The 13,405-nt window shown below is 43.0% G+C and overlaps 1 protein-coding gene across 1 annotated transcript; it reads right to left on the bottom strand.

Annotated features, from left to right (window-relative positions):
* Positions 1 to 10,083: 10,083 nt before the first annotated feature.
* On the bottom strand, positions 10,084 to 12,734 carry LOC123182814 (uncharacterized). The gene is made up of 3 exons (XM_044595484.1): positions 12,361 to 12,734; positions 10,421 to 10,575; positions 10,084 to 10,339 (listed from the first exon to the last, which is right to left on the bottom strand). The coding sequence occupies exons 1-3, from the start codon at positions 12,544 to 12,546 to the stop codon at positions 10,255 to 10,257; spliced, it is 426 nt and encodes a 141-aa protein (XP_044451419.1). The 5' UTR covers positions 12,547 to 12,734; the 3' UTR covers positions 10,084 to 10,254.
* Positions 12,735 to 13,405: the final 671 nt, after the last annotated feature.

Below are 13,405 nucleotides of genomic sequence, written 5' to 3'. Positions count from 1 at the left end.
AGAACCAAAAATCAAAAAACTAAAAATAAAATCGGGTTGCCTCCCAACAAGCGCTATCGTTTAACGCCCCTAGCTAGGCATAAAAACAAGGATAGATCTAGGTATTGCCATCTTTGGCGGGTAATTCTTCAATAAGACACCTGTAACCCTTAGGAGTTTCTTTCTTTTTATTAATTATCAAACTCCTAGGCACAAAATCAAGGAAATCATTTGTATCAAAAGGTTCCTTAAGGATAGCGAGAAAGTTGGGGTTAACACTTATAGATTTAAGATCAGCATTTCCCTTACTAGAAGTTTCACCCTTATTTTTAGGAACATACATCAATTTAGCAATCTTAGCATTATAAGGAGTGTTTTTCACGGAAGAAAAGGCGGATCCTAGGTTGGTAATAATATCCTCAATTTTATCGATTCTAGTGGAATCTTGATCTATTTTTTCATTAACCATAGGTCCCTTTTCTTTAAAATTCTTAAGAGCAACTCCTATCTTAGATCCGTATTGGGTAATTTGGTTGTGGATCTTTTTATCCAAATTTTCAATCAACTCTACGGTGGCAACCTTATTTTCAATAATTTCAAGCCGCTGCATCACATGTTCCAAAGTTAAAATAGTTCCATTAACCAAAAGAGGTGGTGGGCCAAACAAGTCTATCATAGCATTATAAGAATCAAAAGTATGGCTTCCCAAGAAATTTCCGCCGGTAATGGTATCAAGAATATATCTATTCCAAGGCGTGACGCCTACATAAAAATTGCGAAGAAGAACAAAAGTAGATTGCTTTCTAGCAGATTTATTTTGAGCGTTGCAAATTCTATACCGGGCATCTTTTAGATTTTCTCCTTCCCTTTGTTTAAAATTAATAACTTCATTCTTGGGAGACAAAGGAGCAGATAAAGGACTAGCCATAATGGCACACGGGACACAGAAAGTCAAGCGAAAAAGAGGGCGAACGGAAAAGAGAGGGCGAATAAAACGGCAAGGGTGAAGTGGGGGAGAGGAAAACGAGAGGCAAATGGCAAATAATGTAATGCGAGGGATAAGAGTTTGTGATGGGTACTTGGTATGTCTTGACTTGACTTGGCACACACCTCCCCGGCAACGGCGCCAGAAATCCTTCTTGCTACCTCTTGAGCACTGCGTTGGTTTTCCCTTGTAGAGGAAAGGGTGATGCAGTAAAGTAGTGTAAGTATTTCCCTCAGTTTTTGAGAACCAAGGTATCAATCCAGTAGGAGGTCACGCTCAAGTCCCTTGCACCTACACAAACAAATAAGAACCTCGCAAACAACGTGATAAAGGGGTTCTCAATCCCTTCACGGTCACTTACGAGAATGAGATCTGATAGAGATGATAAGATAATATTTTTGGTATTTTTATGATAAAGATAAAAGTAAAGAAAGCAAGTAAACAGTAATGGAAATAACGGGAGATTAATATGGTGGAAAATAGACCCGGGGGCCATAGGTTTCACTAGTGGCTTCTCTCAAGAGCATAAGTATTACGATGGGTGAACGAATTACTGTCGAGCAATTGATAGAATTGAGCATAGTTATGAGAATATCTAGGTAAGATCATGTATATAGGCATCACGTCTGTGACAAGTAGACCGACTCCTGCCTGCATCTACTACTATTACTCCACACATCGACCGCTATCCAGCATGCATCTAGAGTATTAAGTTCATAAGAACGGAGTAACGCTTTAAGCAAGATGACATGATGTAGAGGGATAAACTCATGCAATATGATATAAACCCCATCTTTTTATCCTCGATGGCAACAATACAATACGTGTCGTTTCCCCTACTGTCACTGGGATCGAGCACCGCAAGATTGAACCCAAAGCTAAGCACTTCTCCCATTGCAAGAAAGAACAATCTAGTAGGCCAAACCAAACTGATAATTCGAAGAGACTTGCAAAGATAACCAATCATACATAAAAGAATTCAGAGAAGATTCAAATATTGTTCATAGATAATCTTGATCATAAACCCACAATTCATCGGTCTCGACAAACACACCGCAAAATAAGATTACATCGAATAGATCTCCAAGAGAATCGAGGAGAACTTTGTATTGAGATCCAAAGAGAGAGAAGAAGCCATCTAGCTAATAACTATGGACCCGAAGGTCTGAGGTAAACTACTCACACATCATCGGAGAGGCTATGGTGTTGATGTAGAAGCCCTCCGTGATCAATGCCCCCTCCGGCAGGACGCCGGAAAAGGCCCCAAGATGGGATCTCACGGGTACAGAAGGTTGCGGCGGTGGAATTAGGTTTTCGTGGCTCTCTCTGATGGTTTGGGGGTACGTAGGTATATATAGGAGGAACAAGTAGGTTGGTGGAGCCACAAGGGGCCCACGAGGGTGGAGGGCACGCCTGGGGGGTAGGCGTGCCCCCCTGCCTCGTTTCCGCCTCGTTGGTTGCTTGACGTCCACTCCAAGTCCTCTGGATCACGTTTGTTCCAAAAATCACGTTCCCGAAGGTTTCATTACGTTTGGACTCCGTTTGATATCCTTTTTCTGCGAAACACTGAAATAGGCAAAAAAAAGGCAATTTGGGCTGGGCCTCCGGTTAATAGGTTAGTCCCAAAACTAATATAAAAGTGTATAAATAAGCCCATTAAACATCCAAAACAGAATATATAATAGCATGGAACAATAAAAAATTATAGATACGTTGGAGACGTATTAAGCATCCCCAAGCTTAATTCCTGCTCGTCCTCGAGTAGGTAAATGATAAAAACAGAATTTCTGTTGGAGAAGCATTTACGTTGGAGAAGCATTTATATTAAAAATTATAGATACGTTGGAGAAGCATTTCACATCAAAAATTCTGTTTTTATCATTTACCTACTCGAGGACGAGCAGGAATTAAGCTTGGGGATGCTTAATACGTCTCCAACGTATCTATAATTTTTTATTGTTCCATGCTATTATACATTTTGTTTTGGAAGTTTAATGGGCTTACTTATACACTTTTATATTATTTTTGGGACTAACCTATTAATCGGAGGCCCAGCCCAAATTGCTGTTTTTTTCCTATTTCAGTGTTTCGCAGAAAAAGGATATCAAACGGAGTCCAAACGGAATGAAACCTTCGGGAACGTGATTTTTGGAACAAAAGTGATCCAGAGGACTTGGTGTGGACGTCAAGCAACCAACGAGGCGGCCACGAGGCAGGGGGCGCGCCTACCCACCCCCCCCAGGCGTGCCATCCACCCTCGTGGGCCCCTCGTGGCTCCACCGACCTACTTCTTCCTCCTATATATACCTACGTACCCCCAAACCATCGAAGAGCACCGTGAAAACCTAATTCCACCGCCGCAACCTTCTGTACCCGTGAGATCCCATCTTGGGGCCTTTTTCGGCGTCCTGCCGGAGGGGGCATCGATCATGGAGGGCTTCTACATCAACACCATAGCCTCTCCGATGATGTGTGAGTAGTTTACCTCAGACCTTCGGGTCCATAGTTATTAGCTAGATGGCTTCTTCTCTCTCTTTGGATCTCAATACAAAGTTCTCCTCGATTCTCTTGGAGATCTATTCGATGTAATCTTCTTTTGCGTGTGTTTGTCGAGATCCGATGAATTGTGGGTTTATGATCAAGATTATCTATGAACAATATTTGAATCTTCTCTAAATTCTTTTATGTATGATTGGTTATCTTTGCAAGTCTCTTTGAATTATCAATTTGGTTTGGCCTACTAGATTGATCTTTCTTGCAATGGGAGAAGTGCTTAGCTTTGGGTTCAATCTTGCGGTGCTCAATCCCAGTGACAGTAGGGGAAACGACACGTATTGTTGCCATCGAGGATAAAAAGATGAGGTTTATATCATATTGCATGAGTTTATCCCTCTACATCATGTCATCTTGCTTAAAGCGTTACTTCGTTCTTATGAACTTAATACTCTAAATGCATGCTGGATAGCGGTCGATTTGTGGAGTAATAGTAGTAGATGCAGGCAGGAGTCGGTCTACTTGTCACGGACGTGATGCCTATATACATGATCATACCTAGATATTCTCATAACTATGCTCAATTCTATCAATTGCTCGACAGTAATTCGTTCACCCACCGTAATACTTATGCTCTTGAGAGAAGCCACTAGTGAAACCTATGGCCCCCGGGTCTATTTTCCATCATATTTATCTCCCGTTATTTCCATTACTGTTTACTTTGCTTTCTTTACTTTTACTCTTTATCATAAAAATGCCAAAAATATTATCTTATCATCTCTATCAGATCTCACTCTCGTAAGTGACCGTGAAGGGATTGACAACCCCTTTATCTTATTGGTTGCGAGGTTCTTATTTGTTTGTGTAGGTGCAAGGGACTTGAGCGTGACCTCCTACTGGATTGATACCCTGGTCCTCAAAAACTGAGGGAAATACTTACGCTACTTTATTGCATTACCCTTTCCTCTTCAAGGGAAAACCAACACAGTGCTCAAGTGGTAGCAATGGCACCAAACGGGACTAAAGGGGGGGCATTGGTCCCGGTTGGTGCCGTGAACCGGTAGCAATGCACCCCTTTAGTTCCGGTTGGCGGCACCAACCGGGACCAGAGGCCCTGTGTTGCCCGCGTCGCGGCCAAAACTTTAGTACCACCTCGCCAGTTGAGAGAGCTCGAGAGTGGTTTATAAGTGCTGTTGCGCCAACCCTCTCGAGCTTCTCTCAACTGTAGGCTTTCGGGCCTAATTTGTCACGATGTGCTTGTTGGCCTACTGGGCCTCCTGCGGGCCTGAATCCTGGCCCATGGTTGGGTTTCTAGTCGTATTCAGGCCGTGGTGGCCCAGTAGGTGGCACTTTTTTCTTTTTTTGTTGCTTTATTTATTTTATTTTGTTTCTACTTACAACAAAAAACTTACTGTTCCTGTTTTTATTTATTTTATTAAAGTTTATTTATTTTACTTTTATAAAGTTTATTTTGTTTCTACTTCTTTATTTTATTAAAGTTTATTTTATTTTATTTTGTTTCTACTTTTTTATTGTGTTAAATTTTAATTTATTTTATTTTGTTTCTACTTATTTATTTTATTAAGGTTTATTTTATTTTATTTTGTTTCTACTTATTTATTTTATTAATTTTTAATTTATTTTATTTTGTTTCCACTTATTTATTAAAGTTTATTTTGTTTCTGTCTGCTTTTCATGTTTTGAACAGAAAATACTTTGATAATTTCAGTGGCATGAATTTTATATAATTTTAGTTTAAAAAATACTAGAGGTTTATAAAAGCTTTTTAGTTCATTCCCTTTACTATTAGAGTTTTATAAAAGTTTTTAGTTAATTTTCTTTCTGCATGGTATCATCATTTGATCCACATAGCATGTGCAAGAAAGTAGAGAGTGTTACGGCAAAAACTGGATGCACTTCGTGTACAAAACGGACAATCTCTTTCGAAGTATGAGGGTTTCATACGGAAACTCGTCTGTTACAAAGCGATTTCATTTTTTTGAACTTATTTGAACTCCAGACTTTTTCTGTGCTCAAAATGCACCATTCAAAGCCACATCATCAATTTTCAACCCTTTCTGACTTCATTTGTTATTTTTCATGCATTTACTGATTTTTGTGAGCTAAATGACCCTGAAATTGAAAAGCATTTCAAATGAACTCTGAAAAGGTTGAAAGTTGGCATGGTATCATCATTTGATCCACATAGCATGTGCAAGAAAGTAGGGAGGGTTACGGCAAAAATTGGATGCACTTCGTGTACAAAACGGACAATCTCTTTCGAAGTATCAGGGTTTCATACGGAAACTCGTTTGTTACAAAGCGATATCATTTTTTAACTTATTTGAACTCCAGACTTTTTTTGTTCAAAATACACCATTCAAAGCCACATCATCAATTTTCAACCCTTTCTGACTTCATTTGTTATTTTTCATGCATTTACTGATTATTTTGAGCTATAAGACCCTGAAATTGAAAAGCATTTCAAATGAACTCTGAAAAGGTTGAAACTTGGCATGGTATCATCATTTCATCCACATAGCATGTGCAAGAAATTAGAGGGGTTACAGCAAAAACTGGATGCACTTCGTGTACAAAACGGACAATCTCTTTCGAAGTATTAGGGTTTCATACGGAAACTCGTCTGTTACAAAGGATTTCATTTTTTAACTTATTTGAACTCCAGACTTTTTCTGTGTTCAAAATGCACCATTCAAAGCCACATCATCAATTTTCAACCCTTTCTGACTTCATTTGTTATTTTTCATGCATTTACTGATTTTTGTGAGCTAAATAACCCTGAAATTGAAAAGCATTTCAAATGAACTCTGAAAAGGTTGAAAGTTGGCATGGTATCATCATTTCATCCACATAGCATATGCAAGAAAGTAGAGAGGGTTACGGCAAAAACTGGATGCACTTCGTGTACAAAACGGACAATCTCTTTCGAAGTATCAGGGTTTCATACGGAAACTCGTCTGTTACAAAGCGATTTCATTTTTTTAACTTATTTGAACTCCAGACTTTTTCTGTGTTCAAAATGCACCATTCAAAGCCACATCATCAATTTTCAACCCTTTCTGACTTCATTTGTCATTTTTCATGCATTTACTGATTTTTGTGAGCTAAATGACCCTGAAATTGAAAAGCATTTCAAATGAACTCTGAAAAGGTTGAAAGTTGGCATGGTATCATCATTTCATCCAAATAGCATGTGCAAGAAAGTAGAGAGGGTTACGGCAAAAACTGGATGCACTTCGTGTACAAAACGGACAATCTCTTTCAAAGTATCAGGGTTTCATACGGAAACTCGTCTGTTACAAAGGGATCTCATTTTTTTTAACTTATTTAAACTCCAGACTTTTTCTGTGTTCAAAATGCACCATTCAAAGCCACATCATCAATTTTCAACCCTTTCCGACTTCATTTATTATTTTTCATGCATTTACTGATTATTTTGAGCTATAAGACCCTGAAATTGAAAAGCATTTCAAATGAACTCTGAAAAGGTTGAAAGTTGGCATGGTATCATCATTTCAAATTGAAGGCAACATATAGCTCTCATGAATAAATAAGTGACCAAATTAATAGAAGTTCATCATCACATTAAAACCAAAGTACATACATAGTTTTCATTGAACAACATATAGCTCTCCAGAGCATTTAATTAAACCATACATTGAAATTATGTAAAACATTTCAATGCAACAACAAATGTGATCATAATCGCAACCAAGATAACAATTGATCCAACGGCATAATGATACCAAGCCTCGGTATGAATGGCATATTTTCTAATCTTTCTAATCTTCAACCGCATTGCATCCATCTTGATCTTGTGATCATCGACGACATCCGCAACATGCAACTCCAATATCATCTTCTCCTCCTCATTTTTTTATTTTTCCTTCAAGTAATTGTTTTCTTCTTCAACTAAATTTAACCTCTTGACAATAGGGTCGGTTGGAATTTCCGGTTCAACCACCTCCTAGATAAATAAAATCTATGTCACGTTGGTCGGCATAATTGTCATAAACAATAAATGAACCAAATAGTTATAAAAAGATAATATATATCACATCCGAATCATAGACAGGACGAGGGCCGACGGGGGCGGATACCAAAACCATCGCACTATATAATAACAAGGAATAATAAAAGTAAGAAAATTAGACAAGTATCTATTTGAAGTAAGAATTTTTTTTCTTTCAGAAAGAAGATAAGAACAAGAGGCTCACCACGGTGGTGCCGGCGACGAGATCGGCGCGGCGATCGACGGCGGTGAAGACGGGGACGGGACATGACAGACCGCTAAACCTAGACAAATCTCGGGGGAAATGAAGCTCAGAGGTCGAGTTTCGAGAGGAGAAAGATTAACTAGTGTGGCTCAGACATTTCATCGAACACCTGATGTGCATAGGAGGTGAGCTAGAGCACCCAAATGCCCTCCCCTCGCCGGCCAGAAAAAACAGAGCACTGTGGAGTGCTCTCGTGCGGCGATGGGGTATATATGGGCAACTCATTTGTCCCGGTTCGTGGCTGGAACCGGGACCAAAGCCCAGCCTTCTGTCCCGGTTCGAGCCACGAACCGGGACCAATGGTTGTGGGCCAGGAGCGAGGCCCATTGGTCCCGGTGGGTCCATACGAACCGGGATCAATGCCCACGAGGCCCCGGCCGGCCCCCTGGGCTCACGAACCGGGACGAATGCCCCCATGGGTCCCGGTTCGTGACTGAACCGGGACTAATGGGCTGGCCAGGCCCGAACCAAAGACCTGTTTTCTACTGGTGATGCAGGCTATGATGCCGGTATCGGTCCCATTGACGACACCACGCCCAACCCGGATGATGAAGATCCTGAGGACGTTGACTACTATCCGGAGTCCGAGGAAGATTCAAGTCTCAGACCTGATGAATTTCATATACACGAGGAACCGCTAGATGATCCTTGGCTACAGGCCTTCCGCCAGTGGCTACTCTACACCGCCAGAAGCATGAAACTAAAGTCCCAAAAGCTTCGACACGCTCTAGCCCGCGCCGCCCTCACTCCGTCGGCCGCCGCCTAGCCATGTGGACGTGGAAGTGGATCCTGGCAAGCCGGGGAAGCACGAACGCGAAAGCGGGGTCGTCTTCTGGGTTGACCGCCATCGCAGGCTTCTCCATTTCGCTGCTCGCCGTAGCGCGGTAGCGCCGCAGATTCGCCCGTACGTCAAGGTGGAGGTACGTCAAGGTGGAGGTAGCCCGACATGCATCTTCCGAATGGCTAGCATCTCAGCCCAGATCGGGTGCCACTGTCAGCCATCTCGGCGAGTGGCCACGCCTGTCTGCTGAAAATCAACCGCCGCAAGGCCCAGCTGCCTCCGGATCTCGTCGACAACCCAAGGTACGTTGTCGACTCGTCATTGTGGGACACTTGGTTGGGGGACGAGCATGACCTGCGGCGGCAGACCTTCTTTGTTGACCATGCTCCCATCCCACCACAGGCGCGCACTAGGGAACACAGTGCGCGTGCTCCCAGCCCATCCCGTTGGTGCATGGCGTGCGAGAGAGCGCGCGTGGACGCCCTTCCCGTCGTTGTCCCCGCCACCATGACCGCCAAAGTGGAGGAGCTGATGAAGAAGGTGCTTGAGGACTCAAAGATCGAGTACAAGCGCAGCCAGTGGAACGGCCTGGAGTGCAGCTGGCATTGTCGCCCACCGGCGACGTCGCCATCCTGGAGCTCGAGGAACTAGAGCACATGGAGCCGCAAGCCGCGCCGTGGAACCCGGTGTTGGAGGGGCAGTTATGGTCGTGGACCATAACGATGCCCATCACGCATGAGTTGGTGTCAGGGCCGGCCGTGTGGGTTGCCGCCGATACTTGGTCACCATCCCAAGTGCCAACACAGGTGCCACCCGCCCACCTGTGGCGGCGACCACCCTTCATCAACCTTGGCGCAGACGAGGAAGATGGCGGCAACAGCATGCAGTGAAGACGGCGGCGATCTAGTTTTTTTTTAGTTTCTTTTTAAGTTTTTCATGTTTAAGTTAATGTGGGCGGCGAGTATGGTTGGTACTTTTGAACTTATTTTTTAAGTTTAATGTTTGAAATGTTTGAACTTTTTTTTATGTTTGAAATGTGGCTACTATTTGGTTTTCTTTTCTATTATTTTAGTTGTCTTTTAAGTTTAAAATGTGGACACAATTTGAATTGTGCGGTTGGGCGCACCAACGGGCCCTTGGACGCAAACGGACAATGATGCTTAACTCGCCGATCTAAACAGACAAAAAAAAATGGACGTCAGGCCCTGTTGGAGGAGTTGGCCTAACATCCGTCGCTGCTGCGTGGTCTGACAAAGGCGGACAGAACGTGTTCGTCAATATGCTTCAAATCAATGCTTCAATGGGGGGCATGGTTGTTTGGCAGCAAAAATAGGGTTAAAAACAGACACACACGGTCACTATCCCGATGCGTCCGCACGCATTTGAGTGGTCAGATTTGACTAATGTGGTTGTAGATTGCTTTTAAATGGCTCCACTTCAATAAGCAGATGGGGTGCTCCCACCAAATTAACAACTGTGTTGGCCTAACCTGGCCAGTTCAAAACATTCACAGCCAGAAACTTAAGTTGCTATGCAAAGCAAACAAAGGTCAACAATAATGACTTCTTGAATAGGTTTACACCAGAAAACAGGTCCACAACTTAAGACCCCAAGAAAACAGATCCACAACTTAAGCGTAAGAATTAGCCAAAACTCATATAACACTAATATACACTAACTTAGAGGCCTAATTGCCTTTTCCCATTTCTCTTCCTGACTCAACCAAAGAACACATTGCCGGCTAACAAGGCAAGGAATAGAGTGGCAGCGGCACAATTTACCACCCTATCCTGTCGCTTGTACCTGCATGTTAAAAGAAATCATATTTAGCACAACACATACATACGTGCAATACATATCCAGGACAAAGGATTGTTTCCTTACACTTTCTCGAGCTCTATTTGTCTTTGCTCCGATGCTTCAAGATGTTCCCTCATCTCTCTCCAGTCACGAGCTTCCTTCTTCGCCATTCTGTTAAGGTATGCCAAGCTGTCCTCCAGGGATTGCTTTTTGTGCCGCAGGTTGAGTTTACAAGGATGCTAAGGATAAATGAAATTTATGATGTCACAAACTAACCATATTTGTAACTTGTGCTCATGGCATTACATCAAAGAGAAAATTGCTAAAATACAATGAAATTGTATGCAGTAAACACTTTGCTTATCTACAGTGTATATCATGTACTCCCTTCGTTCCTAAATATAAGTCTTTTTAGACATTTCATTTTGCTCCGTATGTAGTCACTTGTTGTAATATCTAGAAAGACTTATATTTAGGAACGGAGGGAGTAAATCCTTGGATTTTATTTTAAGCAAAAGATATGCGGATAGGCATACTTAATAGAGTGACAAATAAACCAACAAGCTATTCACTGTTTCCCTGGTTTTTTAGCAAATTGAATTTGGACAGCATATGTTTGTAAAGTGTTCCAATTTCTTCTAGATTTTGGTGTATGATTAAATTATGTGACAGGTATGAGCCTAAGTTTCATAGTATAGCTCGTTACATTTTAATTTGTGTGCTCTTTTTTATATATCGTCAAATTACAAGTCATGAGATGTTCTCTGGGAGCATTTGTAATGCAGTAGCCATTTATTCCTGTGCAGTACCACCTCTGTTCCTAAATATAAGACGTTTTGGCAGTTCAAAGTTTGAACTGCCAAAATGTCTCATATTTAGGAACAGAGGGTGTACTTAGTTATTTCTTCAGTTCCTTAATACGGACAATAATACACCAACCCCTCTTTTCGGATTCTCAAAACAAGGAATTTGAAAAATATAAAACCCAATAATGTCTTTCTTTCCAAGGCACCTTATCAAGTAGTAAGTCACAGCACATATTTAGATGAAACCCCAAAAAGGTTAAACAGCTTACACTTTTGAACAATGGCAGTTTAGTGCACTCATTTTTTTTAAAAAGAGATCAAATAATAAGAAAAATACTACATCATGTTTCAGAAGGCATGGAAAGTGAAAAAATAGGGAGTATCGTGATCGATTTCTTGATACAGAGTGTTTAATATATAAAATTATATTATGTGTTGTGGCCTAACATTTCACTATCTCCAAATCAAAAACAGAAGTTACCAATTTCCAGTGCTTTACACGCTGAGACAGTGGCCCTTTGCACTGCTGTTAAATGGGCTGCTCAAATGGGGCTGGGCAGAGTACATTTAGTGACTGATTGTCTAGTGCTACAACAAGCTGTGTCATCGGATATGTACGACCTGTCTTCCGTTGGCCAAATGTTCAAAGAGCTTAAGGTGAATCTTGCCACACAATTTATCCAGGCTATGGTTGTACACACGCCACGTGTTTGTAACAAGCCAGCGCATGTGCTGGCTGCTATTTGTGCGGGTTTAGCTGCTGGAGAGTCTAACCAGTGGTTCTCTAACTACCCTGATGATGTAACCCGTGCTGTAACCGGCGATTTAGCCGTGTCTTTACTGGAATACGAGTGTGCCATCTCAAAAAAAAACAGAAGTTATCCATGTCCGGAATGTGGGCATCATCTTCTGTTCTACCAACAAAGTGTTCTACAGAATTGCGCGTTGTAAAATCAAACTCCGTGATTTTCATCTGCTGTGGCAATGGGATTAATCATCCATGCAAAGGGAGAGGGGGGGGGGGGGGGTGATTTCTCGTCCCTATAATGTAAAAATCCAACCTTTCTCAAGATGGTTGGCAGAAACATCTTTCATTCCAGCAAGATGACTCGTGGGTGTAATAGCAGGCTCGAATCGATATGAGTCGCCCGATTTCATCCTACACTGCGAAGCATCAAAAGGAGAGAGAGAGGAGGAGGAGGAGGAGTGGGGGATTACCGTGTAGGACTTCCCGGCGGAACTGGAGCTGAAAAGTCGAGGATCTCCCATGGCAGGCCCGCCGGCGCGCCGGACGAGGAGGGGCCGCTCCTCCCCGAGCGCTCGCGGCACAGATCTGGTGGCGGAGGACAGGAGGCGTGGAAGCCGCTGACGGAGCGCCGCAGCGAAGCGGATCGCCGACGCCATCTCTGTATCTCTCTCTCGCTCGACGGCGCTGGCGCGAATTTGTTTCTGCCGAGTGCCTTCCTCCTCCTGGGATTTCGCCGCGGGGATTGGCGATCTTGACAGCTATAACGGGGGCCGGGGGCGGGGGGTGGAAGCGGACGGCAGGACGGACTCCCCTAGTCGGACTTGGAAAGGAGAGTCGTACACGACGCCGATCCTGGGAGGGGGAGTCGGGGGAGATCCTATAACGTAGCAGCAACTACTGCAGAGGGACGTCCGTGCCTAGCGTCCGTCGATGCCTTATCCAATGGCACGAAGTTGGAACATGGCAAAGCATGCCAGCAATGCCTAAAACCGTTCGGCCCATAAACGAAGCCCAATCGCGTATAAGGGAGAAAACCTTCAAACTCCGTCACTGTTCGCTCGCCGTTGCCATTGCCAGCGCTCGACGCCACTATGAGACTGAGCTTCGCAGCGTCAGAGAGGGTGACTGTCGCTGCCATGTTCGCACCTCCGCCATGAAACCTAGCTGCTCAAACTAACAAGTTGAGGATGAACTTGAAGGCTGAAAGTTTGTACTAGAAGCTAAGAGCAACTCCAACCGGCCGACCCAAACGGACGGTGATTTGTCCATCTTTTGTCCGTTTGGGTCGGCCCGACGGACACTCATGTCCGCTTTCGCGTTTGGATTGGCGCATGCGCCCAACACTGGTCTGACACATTTTTTAGGTGACTGGAAAAAAGTATAAATATTTTAAAAATAACAAAACATTAACTAAAAATTATTGTCGGCCTTTGATGCCGGCCACAAAGGCCGGCGAGAGTCCAAGTCCACATTTACATTAACAAAACATTAATAAAACTACGAGGCGGCGCGCTG

Source organism: Triticum aestivum, chromosome 1D (assembly GCF_018294505.1).
Source record: "Triticum aestivum cultivar Chinese Spring chromosome 1D, IWGSC CS RefSeq v2.1, whole genome shotgun sequence".
Classification (NCBI taxonomy): domain Eukaryota; kingdom Viridiplantae; phylum Streptophyta; class Magnoliopsida; order Poales; family Poaceae; genus Triticum; species Triticum aestivum.
This window is presented reverse-complemented; position numbering and strand designations above follow the sequence as displayed.